The sequence below is a fragment of the Lynx rufus genome, unplaced genomic scaffold (genome assembly GCF_022079265.1).
Source record: "Lynx rufus isolate CCGP_SWC_20201006 ecotype Redwood Valley unplaced genomic scaffold, mLynRuf1.p SCAF_8, whole genome shotgun sequence".
In the NCBI taxonomy this organism is placed as follows: Eukaryota; Metazoa; Chordata; class Mammalia; order Carnivora; family Felidae; genus Lynx; species Lynx rufus.
The window spans coordinates 100,861,895-100,874,842 of NW_025814896.1; the positions used below are offsets into that span (position 1 = coordinate 100,861,895).

The 12,948-nt window shown below is 43.8% G+C and overlaps 1 protein-coding gene across 6 annotated transcripts in view; it reads right to left on the bottom strand.

Moving 5' to 3' along the window:
* Positions 1-4,850: 4,850 nt before the first annotated feature.
* Positions 4,851-12,948, bottom strand: part of ST3GAL5 (ST3 beta-galactoside alpha-2,3-sialyltransferase 5) — a 49,853-nt gene continuing 41,755 nt past the window's right edge. For 3 of the 6 annotated variants that reach the window (XM_047067952.1, XM_047067949.1, XM_047067951.1), the window contains 3 exons: positions 12,262-12,448; positions 10,383-10,541; positions 4,851-6,004 (listed from right to left, as the gene is read on the bottom strand). In XM_047067952.1, coding sequence (XP_046923908.1) covers positions 5,756-6,004; positions 10,383-10,541; positions 12,262-12,448 — 595 coding nt within the window. In that variant the 3' untranslated portion in view covers positions 4,851-5,755. The remainder of the gene's footprint in view (positions 6,005-10,382; positions 10,542-12,261; positions 12,449-12,948) is intronic. The other 3 variants (XM_047067954.1, XM_047067953.1, XR_006960114.1) reach the window with 2 other exon arrangements.

Here is a 12,948-nt window from a genome sequence, read left to right on the forward strand (position 1 = left end):
TGGTGAATGACTCAATCTTCAGCCCCTCTACCCTCCCCAGAGGTCAGCGGGTGGGACTGAAATCACTTGGTTGGTTCCTCTGGTGACCCCATCCTCAGGTACTTTCCAAAAGTCAAGTCGTTAACATAACACAAAATATCTTCATTATTCTCAACACTTAGGAAATTCCAAGGGTCTGGGGAACTCTGTGCCAGAAACAGAGGTGAAAATCAAATATATACTTCTTATCGTAAGTCACAATAACATAGTAGGTCTTTGAAACTTGGCTTTCCACAATGTATGGATATGGATATAGCCACTAACCAGGCCTATTCAGCTTCTGGCACATTCTTTTCAGATTCGTTTAAATCGCTAAGACAGTTACATACAGAAAAAGTGATTGTGTCCATTTACTGTATTCTATAACAGGCAAGGCCTTGTTATAGGTGCTACAGATGGAATAAAGTACAAAATTCTGTCACTAGAGAGTTTATCACTTAATTACAGATGTCCTCTCGAATTCTCATTGCTTTAGGGCTGATGGTTCGTTTCTTTCCACCCCAAATGAGCCAGCCTGATAGGATATCTTGATATGTTATAGAGAACAGTCCATTCAAAACCACTTTTCCATCTGACTACTGTCCTTAATCACCCTCAGCGGGCCCTCACTGTGCCCGCTCTGTCCCCAGTCATCTGTACATTCATGTTACTGCCTGGTAATTTAGCGTGGTCTTTCATATCAAGGACCCAACCAACATTTTAAATGAACTCATTTCAAATATCAGTTTTTTTTTGGAGTCGATTTTCTTTGATTAAGTCAAAAAACATTAAGTCAGGTAACAGGAGAGTGAAAATATATCGCTTTTAGAAGTTACAAATTTCTGGTGATAATCTGTCATTAGCATTGCTGCTATGAGCTGAATAGTAAATATTCGGTTTCTTTAATGTTTGCATTTTTAAAATATTTTTTTACATTTTTATTTATTTATTTTTAGAGAGACAGAGCGTGAGGGGCAGAGAGAGAGAGAGAATATCCCAATCAGGCTCTATAGGGTCAGCACAGAGCCTGACGTGGGGGCTCATACTCACGAACCGTGAGATCATGAGCTGAGCTGAAATCAAGAGTCAGATGCTTAACTGACTGAGCCACCCAGGTGCCCCAATGTTCACATTTTCTGAAAATTCACTTCAATACGTCTCCAGCTACACAAAGGCAGTAGCGGCTACACCTGCCACATCTTGGGTGGCAGCTGGACACCAGCTCAGAACCTGACACATCACTTCTTCCCAAAGAAGGCAATTTGTAAACTTGTCTCCCCTCCCACATGTTTTATTGACACAGTTCGCGGGAGGAATCTGCTTTTAAAAAGTTCGAGCTAAATTTCATAGCATGTTATTTACTTGTGTTCTACCATAGCCCAAAGATGGATGTTTTCTTTCCCTGATAAATGGGTTGAAATTTAATACTGAGAATTGGTCAAATCTACTCATTTCAATAATGAAAGAAACTACCAAGACTGCAGTTTCCTTTGTTGGGGGTGGGGAGGAGCATTAATTTCTACTCGATAAAATGTGAGTGTGTATATTTAATGAATAGTTCCCCTTCCCAATTTACTTCAGTCTTAATTTATATTGAGTGTTGGATGTAGGTAAATACAGACAAATGCCATGTTTTGAGAATACAAGTCCATGCTGTCTAAAGTGACTTGGGAAGTGGACAAAGACAGAATGAAGGCTGAGGTTGGGCCAGGGTGTCTTGACCCTCAGGGAAAAGGGCAGAGACAGATGGGTGTTCGGGTGTGCTCTGTGTACTGAGATCTGCTTCCTTTTGTTCTTTGTGCTACAGTCTGAGAGCTGAGTGTGTGGTCATCTGGGCACGCCCTCGTGGAGGGTAAAGGTCTGGGGAGAGGGCACTGGTCCCATGGCAGCAAACACAGGGTCCTTTGTTCAAGAGAAGCATTTTGTTACCATGTGTGTGAATGGAAGGAAGGCCAGGTGTCATACAGTTCTTGCTGGCTATCCAAGCTTACTTAAAGCTCACTGCGTCCTGTTTTTTTTTTTTTTTAATTTTTTAATGTTTATTTATATTTGACAGAGAGACAGAGACAGAGCTTGAGTGGGGTGGAGGGGGTGGACAGAGAGAGAGGGAGACACAGAATCCAAAGCAGGCTCCAAGCTCTGAGCTGTCAACACAGAGCCCGACCCGGGGCTCGAACCCACGAGCAGTGAGATGCTGTCCTGAGCCGAAGTCAGATGCCCAATGGACTGAGCCACCCAGGCGCCCGCCCTCACTGCATTCCAAAGGGACTTGTGCTAATTCACAGGAACTAGTCCTTTCCTTCCTTCTCAATGAACTTTACTGAAGTGTCCCCAAGAAAAGGTACCCCACACTTGGATACTGTAAACCTGCCAAGGAGGAGAATAAGTCACCATTTCTTAATCTTCTTACAATGCTGGACTGTAGCAAGGCCAAGTCAACAATTCCTTTGTTATCAAGTCCCAAAGCGCTGGGGTTGGAATACACCTAAAACAAAGTGGTCCTTGGTTTTAGAAATCTTTAATAACCTGAGGATATTAGGGTGTGGCCACTTTTTTTTTTTTTTTTTTTTTTTTACAACTAAGCCTCTGTCTGCCACACAAACCAGACTGACCATTGATGGCCAAGAAGTCATCACCGTTCAACGCAGTCAAGTAAAAAAAGCTGGTTTAACAACTTAACTAATGGGCCCAACAAAAAGTGACACACCCCAAATTTGTGAAAACAGACATTGCCAATGCCTTATTAATACATTCTTGGGAAATGAGAAAACCAGCGTGACACAAAAGGAGCAATGAAGAGAAAGGGACACCTAGAATACATGAAGTTGTCTAAAAGATCCCAATTGAGCTTTGCCTAAAAACATGAGACACGTCACTGGGAGATACTCATCCAGTCCCCAAGCATTTTCCTAAGGCCAGCTTAGGTTTCTGGAGACAATCTGCTCTTTGTAGATGAAACACACACACACACACACACCATACAACTCACTGAAATTTTCTGTGGCCCAAAGTTCCAGTAAGATGTATGTTAAAATACAGAACATGTAGAAGTCATTACCAGTTGCCTCAAAAGCCAGGACTACAGCCATGTAAGAGGAATGTGAGTGCACTTACACGGTGAAGCCCGTTATTGGAGATCCACCTTCCAACATCTTGAAGTGCCCAGAAGTGTAAAGAGCGAGTGTGCATGGGGTTGCGTAAGGGAGGAGTAACTCCAAAGCCAAGAAGCAACTTCTAGCGAATAACGAGATGCCAAAGTGCTAAAAGTTCTTGAAGATGGTCTCTGATCAACTCCAATTGGCTGATGGACTCCATAAAAGGTCTTTGAAAAAATTATGCCTTTTTATTCACTCAGGGCACTTACTCCCTGCCAGTAATTAAAATGCAGGAGGCACAGGTAAAGCAATGTAAGGATACAAAAAAGGACATCCAGGGGCGCCTGGGTGGTGCAGTCGGTTAAGCGTCCGACTTCAGCCAGGTCACGATATCGCGGTCCATGAGTTTGAGCCCCGCGTCAGGCTCTGGGCTGATGGCTCAGAGCCTGGAGCCTGTTTCCGATTCTGTGTCTCCCTCTCTCTCTGCCCCTCCCCCGTTCATGCTCTGTCTCTCTCTGTCCCAAAAATAAACGTTGAAGAAAAAAAAAAAAAAGGGTCCCAAAAATAAACGTTGAAGAAAAAAAAAAAAAAAAGGACATCCAGGGGAGGGGTGGGGAGGGGGCCAGGCCTGACAGTGGTCGAACGCTGGCCAAGTGCTGGGCGTGGAACTACACACCTCCCAGCAGCCTTGCAGGGCAGTGGGACATGAATCCACAGGGGTCCATGCGCAAGTGCTCACAACGCTGGGAAAGGTGTCTAAGGAGGTTCCAAACTCTGGCTTTTGTTAAACTGTTAAAAAAAAAAAAAAAAAAATTCAGGCTTCAAGTAGCCCCTGGAGGATGAGGGGCTGGAGATGGGTGGTATAGGCCTGGCCTTACCTGGGTCACACAGGACAGCCGTGGACCATCTTCCTGAGTCTCAATTTGCAAAGCTAAGTCATTTAGCTGGTGAAAATTTCAAAGCAGTTCCTCTTAAACAGTATTTGATAAAATAGAAAGCAAAACCCATAGAAAATTTTCAGTTTCCCACCCAGAGAGTTACTATTTTGCTATGCTGGCGGCTCCAAGCTTGACCCCAGGGCCCTGGAAATCCAAGGGTGCCTGTTAGGACTGGCCCCTCCCCCTGCACGCGGTTGAGACGCGGCAGATGCAAAGATACAGAGGGGCCGGGCTGCGGAAGCACGAGGAGAAATGAGAACCCAGATGTGGCAGGGAGGGAGCACACTAGATGCAGATCTTCTGATGACAAGGACAGGACCAATTAACAGACAGAAGCTGGAATGAGCCTGTTCTCTGGGAGGAAGCCACGGCCCCTCGCCACTCAACATCTCTCCGGCAGTCCCTGTGCTGTCTGGGATGCAGTCCCTCTGTCACTCACTGCCGGCATCCCACACTGAGGTCCCCACCTGGCAGCCACCAAGGACATTTCAGGCAGATTACAGACATTTTTTTTTTTTTGAGACTCAAATTAAGTAGACTGTGGGAGCTCCTCAAAAGCTTCTTTTTTAATTCTTTTTAAAAATTTTTTAGCACACTATCTGGAACACACTGCCAGGTAGGCATGACAAAAATTTTTTTTAAGTTGATGTTTTCTTTGAGACAGAGAGTGGGAGTGTGAGCAGGGGAGGGGCAGAGAGGGGGGAGAGAGAATCCCAAGTGGGGCTTGATCTCACGAACCTGTGGGCATCAAGAGTCGGACACTTAACTGAGCCGTGCAGGCGTCCCCCCCAAATTTTTGTTAAATAGGCAATTTATTTTATTGTTTCAGAAGACATGATTATTCTTGGAAAGGGTTTATTCTTCTATAACTCTGGATAACAAAGATTATACCCTAATTTTGATAAGCCACCTCAGGCAGACAGTGGAACACCTCAGGTTAACACTGAAGTGCTTGGGAAGGGCAGTAAAAAAAAAAAAAAAAAAAGCCTCAAGAAATTCAAGATTTGTCATCATTTCAGGGAAGGCGGTGGCTTCTGTAGCCTAAGGTGGCTTCAGAGAATGCAGGAGACCTAGAAAATGTCTTCTGTGTCCCTCCCTGACCACGGACGTTGTTTCCCCTGGTTGTTTCCTGCAAGTCTTCTGACAGAAGGCAGACCCGACAACAGAAAGGGACCGTGAACTTCTCCAACTGGCCCAGGCCTCACGCAGCAGCACGGCCAAACCAGGACTAGTGGTTTAGCTACTGAGCACATCATCCTGGAAGTGCCCCCGACATCTGTCCTACAAAACAGTAACAAGGAACCAGAATCAGGCATTTGGGACTCTCATCAAAGGAGTGACCTCCATTCTCCTTCCACTTAATTACCTGGTATTCTGTGTGCAGTAGACATGGACAGAGTTTTTACAAATTAAATAACGTTCTTAAAATTCAATAAAACATCATTACATACAAGTCTCTTTGAAAAGTCTTTCCCATTCAATTCTCAAAATTAACTTACAAAAGTTTGTGCAAAAACACTGACCTCAAATAAATAGGTGGGGGGGGGGCAAAGTGGGAAGAGCTAAACTTCTTTTTTTTTTTAAATTAAAAGTTAAAAACACCAGCTGCACTTCAAAGTATTTGCAGGATGAAATGGATCAAGAAGGCTAGGAAAAACAGCCTTCAGAGTCAGAGCTGCATTTTCAAGTGAGGTTTCTCTGTGTTCAGAATTCACAATGGATGCCTCCGCTGAGGTCCTTCACCACGCCCTCTTTGACCAGCTTTAGGAGGAACCTGGTCTCTGTTGTCACATTGTGCATGGTCTGAAAGTTCATGGCAGCCATGCAGAGATTGTCAAAGTAGTGCAAAGGTGTTTTGGGTTGATTGAGGTCATATCCGAAGCCTGCCAAACTGACTTCATCACACAGATGTGTGGCTAAGACAACAGCAATTACACCAATGGTGGGGACGTTCTGAAAAAAAAGGAAAAGACAGAACAAGGCTTAGGAGCACAATTCATTGATTTCCAAGGGCTATCCATGCGCTGCAGAGTAACACAGGCTGCTCTGGGGGCCGCAAGTTTAGACATGACATGGTTTTACAGATCCCAGAATCCTGAAGTCGGACTTCCTGCCCAAGTCAGGGATTTACACTCTAAAACATGGTCTGTGATGTGGACACTTTTCACACACCACCAAGAGGTAGCTTGGCAGTTACTGTACCAAGCTAAACAGTGTTCCTTCTAAGCCTTCTACCTACTGGTCCTACAGGTACTGACCGGAACTGCAAAAACAAGTTCATTTCTTTTCTTACACGACACGTATCTAGAAGGTCTAGGTATCTAGAAGGTCTGTCCGCTCTGGAATCAGTGGTCACAGGACCTTCCACAATCTTTCTTGGGACCTGTTTCTGGAGTTGGGCCCTTCCCTGCGGGCTCCTGTGGACAGTCTCTGCCAGAGAACACAGCAGCCTCAGTTCTTGCCAGTGAAGACTGAGTTCACTGCTTATCTGAAGCTACCTCCCACCCAAGGCCAACACTCCTGGCAAATAAAACACTTCCAGGTCATTTTTCACATGTATAGCTGCTAAGCCAGGTTCTGCCCACCCTCGATTTGGGCAATTTTTAGGCCCCAGTTAAGGGTCTCCACATTTGTTCCTCCCAAAACGTTATCCTATGGACTTTGGCCTAGTGCGCCAAATGTCTGAACCATTCTGGATTCCGACTGAATCGCCACTCTGCCACCCTCCTATCCACCATCTTTCCACTTGCAAATCGGGAATCGTGCTTTCTGTATCTCTGTCCCAGTTTTGGGTGAAGACAGTACACAGGGCAGGGAGAAATACAGAAAGCCTTAAGCTGTCTAAGCACTAGCCGAAGGCCACTGCTGACCTGCAAATGACATTCTGTTGCATGGTTTTTCATGTAAATAAATATACCTACTTTGTTCATCCTACTTGAGTCTGTGGCTTCCAGAAACAACTCTCCTTTTCCGTAAACTGGAACAACAGCGAACCCTTCAGAGTTCATAGTTTAATCAGGATTAAGGAGCTTCTACTAAGCTCATCATTTGTCAAAAGCCACCTCTTGCTCCTTGGTGTGTTGCATCTACGTCACTCATTAAAAAGAAACTCAACAGTCACTGAATTCAAGAGAAATTAACCCAAAGGAAGACTTTCTGCTGTTTAGCCTAAGACCCTAAGGCAGTGTCCTGTCTTACCCTGTGGCCAGCGTGGCACCTAGCAGGTCGGGAAAACTCAATCAGGGTTTACAGAAGGAGTGTATGAAGTCAACTGCTCATAGGGGCAAGTATATGGAGAGAAACTCAGAAACTATCAAAAACCACTCAGAGGGGTAGAGCAGTTGACTGCAAAAACCACTCAGAGCATGTTACCTACAGAACATATCCCCTAAGATCATACCTCTTAATCCAGCAGACTTCCCTGTCTGCTGGAAGGGCCTATGCATGAGGAAGTTCCTGACAATGCAATCAGTTTGCTGTCCATTTTCAAGCTTTTCCCTATGTATCTCTGTACACACATTGTTATTTTTATTTTCTAAAGTTTTTATTTATTTATTTTGAGAGTGAGACTACATGCATGATCGAGCAGAGGGACAGAGAGAGAGAGGGAGAGAGAGAATCCTAAGCAAGCTCCATGCTGCCAGTGCAGAACCCCATGCAGGGCTCAATCCCACAAACCATGAGATCATGACCTGAGCCAAAATCAAGAGTCAGATGCTCAACTGACAGAGCCAGCCACGTAACCCTCTAATTTTCTTATAATAAAATTTTTTAGAGTAAAATTGCTGGGTCAAGACTATTCACATTTAAAGCTGATATCTACTGCCAAAATACCATCCAGAAAAAGTACCAACTTATAATTCTATCTGTATTCCTGCCAAACAAGGACATTATCAAGCTTTTAAATCTTTGCTAAGAAAATAGGAAAAAAATGTCATTGTGGCTCTAATGTACTTTTATTTGATTACTGGTGAAATTGAACGTTTTATCATGTACTCCTTGGCAGTATAAATTTCTTCCTTTGTGAAATGTCTGTTCATATCTTTCCCTCATTTTTTAAATTGGCCCATGTTTTCTTTTTGCTGTAATAAGATCATTCTGTACTTTGAGAGTATTTACTATCATACATATGATAAAATTTCCCCCACTTATTCTATGTTCTAACTTTGTTTCTGATACCATTTGCTGTTCGGTAATTTCATATTTTATTGAAAGTAAATCTGCTCATTTTTGAAAGGTTACTTCTTCAACAAAAATCTACACAAACCACAAATGAGCATTTGCCTATGTCTAAAAAATATGATGGAATTTAATAAAGAAACAGGGCAGTTGAGAAGATAGAGAAATCGAAAGGTATTGAAAGATACTTGAATATATTTATAGTAAAACCTCTTCATAACTTAAGAATCTCGCCAAAGTCTATGTAAGTCTTTTTTTTTTTTTAACTGCTTTGTTAAAATTGATGCTAACAGGGGCACCTGGGTGGCTCAGTCGGTTGAGCATCCGACTTCGGCTCAGGTCATGATCTCTCAGTCTGTGAGTTTGAGCCCCGCGTCAGGCTCTGTGCTGACAGCTCAGAGCCTGAAGCCTGCTTCGGATTCTGTGTCTCCCTCTCTCTCTGCCCCTCTCCCACTCATGTTCTGTCTCTGTCAAAAAATAAATAAACGTTAAAAAATTTAAAAAAAAATTAATGCTAACAGGCTAAAAGTTTTAAGTCCACGTTCTGGGGGAATCAATGTGCTCCCATGTGGGCAAGAGCAGCTAAAGCAACCTATTCTATAGTGAACCGGATCATGGACCCTGACAGCTGCTGCCAGGGGGCAGGGCCACTATCCTCTGCGAGGGAAAAAGGAACCATTTTCTGACCAGAAAGACTGGTCCTGGCCATGCTCCTGCAGTGGGCAGAAACTACGTGGTCCTCCCCAGGGATGGGAGGGCAGGAAAGCACCCGAGAGGGCAGACGCCTGAGAAAAATGGCAGCCTGCCAAGGGAAGAGCTTCAGCTGTGTTCATGGCTCAAGCCTGGGGCTGGAGCCAGAGTTGGGGTTAGCTGTTACCGATCACAGTAAAGAACTGGGTTTTAGTTTGAAGGAGCCTATTTAGGTATTTGTTTTTCCTATGAAACACAGAATTCTTCCTTTAGAGTTTATATAGGTGTTTTAAAGAACATTTTTAATTAGAATTTGATTCATAGGGCAAACAGAAGAGTCTGCTCATCTGCCTATTGGTTGACCACATCTAAGAGCCTAGCTCAATGTTTGCAAACTGTGACCCTGACCAACCCCAGGTATTTCCTGGGCAGTATCTCAGGCTCTCAGTGTGAGCAGCGGCACTGGCCCCCATTTCTAAATTCCCTGCTTTCCTTCATATAGGGAGATTTTGCTTGGAAGTTTGTTTAAGGAAGGGGTGCCTGGGTGGCTCAGTCGGTTGAGTGTCTGACTCTTGATTTTTGGCTCAGGTCTTGGTCCCAGGGTCGTGGGATCAAGCCCTGATTCAGGCTCTGCACTGAATGTGGAGCCTGCTTGAGATTCTCTCTCTCTCTCCCTCTCTCTGCCCCTCTCCCCTACTTGCACTCTTTCTCACTCTCAAAAAAAGACAAAATGATTTTTAAAGCTGTGATTTCCAGCTTTTAAAAACGTGTTTAAAGACACAGGCTTAGCTATTCGGATCATAAAGAAATAGGTGATAAAGCCATTGCCACCTCCCTGGTGGCAGCACAGGCTAAATGCGGGTAAAGAATCCCTACTGCAGTGAACAGCCAATATAGTGCAAAGGTTCTCAAATTAGGCTGCAAAATAATATCACCCAGGGGGCTTTGAAAGTCCCAATGTACAGACCACCACACAGAATAATTAAGCAGAAAGTGTGGGATGAGACCCAAGCATCAACTGAAAAGCACTGCTCTGGGGGGCAAACTTTATTTACCATCACCTGTAAAGTGAAGATAAATGTCAATTTTCACTTAAGCAGCGCACAGAGTTAAAAATGTAAAGAACTTTTCAGACCACCCAAGTGTCTTTCAGTGTCCTCCAGCAGTTAGTTATATGGAGTCACCGACTAGGAATACCTTAAATAATATCCCAGGGGCCTAAGTGTTAACGTGTTGACTGTACTGAAGACAGGAGTCACCAGGGGAAAGGCCAGGTAAACAATGAGGAGCCCTGAAGTCAAGATGCAGAATAGTAAACACACACGGAGCATCGATCTGCTCAGTGACTACATTTCTACACTGGATGACTCTTCCGGGTATACAGCTGAGCCCAAGTGAAAGTTGTACAGCTGTCTCCCTTCCAACACAGAGAAGAACAGTTAACTTTCAGTTGCAACAATACCTTATCTCGGCCCCAGAACCTTGACTGGGGCTCTGAGTACTGAAGGATGTCAAAGGCAGTCTCTTTGATAATAACTGGATTCAAAATCCTGAAATGTTTTGGCTGTAGTGGGATTTTTTCCGCCACCTGCTTCCAAAAGAAGAGTCGCACCCAAAATGGCTAAGGAAAGAAGGCAGGCAATCATTAAGGGTATTTAATAAGGTTATCCCACCAGCAGCAGGTGAGAACACACCCCTGCTAATCAGCCCAGAGTTATGGCGTGACCCCATGTGGGCTTGTCTGCTGCATTCGACAGCAAAGTCACCGAGATCTATGCGAATCCAAGAACCCAACTCAAAGTAGCCACCCCGAAGGACCTGATTTACGAATGTGGTGTTGGACAAGAGGACGAAGGGCAGCGTCGGCTCTGGTTTCCATGGGGAGGAAATTCCGCAGGGAATGACCTGAGATGGTAAGCCTTTTTAGGATTGAAAGGCATCGTTTGTCCCTGGGAAGACCAGGTGAACAGATCCTATTTAAGGGTATTAAGTGTCCGAGTGACCCACTCTGACCAGGCCCTCACCCTGCGTCCTCTCCATGGCTTTGCTCTATCTGTCTAGTCCTGTGAAGTCTTCTGGTAACTGAAAGTTATTTCATAGGTGCTTCATCTTCCAACTAGGTCGACTTCTACACAACAGAAAGTCCAGATCATAACCTATGCAAAATCAGGCTTTGCAGATACAAATTCTCCATCACGTGGAGCTTATGTGAAAAGTGTAATATATCCTATTAATTTTGCAGACAGCTAGTTTGTGTGTATATAGATAGTTGGATCCTGGAATCTATTTCAACATCATGGGTAGGACCATAAAGTAACGTGATCAATTATTACAACAAACAAAAGGGAATATGACCAAGTGAGGGCCATTTCCTCAACATCTGCCCCTTTGGAATTCTGTGAATTTCCTCCAACAAGGGGACCACCTATCAGAGCATTTTTAGAGAATCTCTTTGGGAATATTCCTCAAAGGTTTTGTATATATTCTTTTGAAAATCCTCCACAGTGGTTTATACTCATCCAAGTAAGTCTAATTTCTCGATTAGCCAAAAGGCATGTAAACTCAAGTCTGGTGAGTAAGGTAGGTGATCACTAGTAACAATTTTGGTTCAAAACTTGATTTTCCCATTTAAGTAATGATCACAATTTCTACATGTGACTTAACCTTAAATTCTGAAAGTAATTCTCAACAAGGAGTACTGCTGCGTTTCTACAAAGGGAGTAGTTATTTTAGAGACACCACAAAAGTACAGTTGATCCTTGAATGATGTGGGGCTTAGGGCACCACCACCCTATCCCCGCATAGTTGAAATCCACATATAACTTTTTTTTTTAAGTAGGCTCCATGCCCAGCGTGGAGCCTAATGGGGGCCTTGAACTCACAACCCTGAGATCAAGACCTGAGCTGAGATCAAGAGTCGGACGCTTAACCGACTGAGCCACCCAGGTGCCCCCACAGATAACTTTGGACTCTCCGAAAGCTTAACTACTGAGAGCTTACTGTTGACCAGAAGCTTTACTGATAATATAAACAGTCAATTAACACATCTTTTGTATGTTATATGTATTATATATTATATTATTACAGTAAAGTAAGCTAGAGAAAAGGAAATGTTATTAAGAAAATCTTAAGGAAGACAAAGTATATTTACAATACTATACTGTATTTACTGAAAACAATCTGTGCATAAGTGCACCCACGCAGTTCGAACCCACACTGTTCAGGGGTCAACTGTATGTATGCCACTGTGTTTGTTTAAAAAATAAAAGTCTGTAATTACACTTAGAGACCCCTCCACTTCTTATGAAAGAATACTAGATGGCTGAGTTTCTAGTGCTTACCAGGGTTTCATTTTTCACCATTGCTTGAAGCCAGTTGAAGTCAACACTCTTAAATAAAACAGCAACAAACAAGTCATGGGAATAATAGTCAAGGTCAGACAGTGGCGCACCCTCTGGGTAAGTCATCCTTATGGTAGTTTTATTACCAACATGCTCTGAATATCCCTCAACTGGTGCACTGTTTAACCTATTTAAATAAAAAGGAAAAGATAAATTGACAAAGCAAGCCATCAACCCTCTTATCATATCATACAAAGTCCCTGCACTGCGTCCCCCGCATTTTTAGGACTGGGAGTGAGCTGTGGGTCTGGAGGAAGGCATCCCTCCCAGCAGCCTTGCGTCCCTGAGGGACACCCATACCTCAACTCTGAATGTCAAGCAATCCCATGTAGTCCTGCCATTTCAAGCTAACCCAACATATTATATTTTAGGCTTTCTCTGGGCACCAGTGATGTTGCCTTGAAGGCTTCCCACTGTGTTCAGATATGAGGGGTTCTTGCTAGGAATTCAAAAAGATAAGCAGAAAGGAAACCTAGAAACCAGGGCAAGGCAGACACAAACCACACTTAGACTGACAGAGTCAGGACCAAGGAGGGCAATAGGCCCAGGTACATCCTTAAAGCAAGGATTTGGGGCACTTACAACTGTCAGATCAACAAAGGCTCTTACCAGGCTCATTGTTTGGGG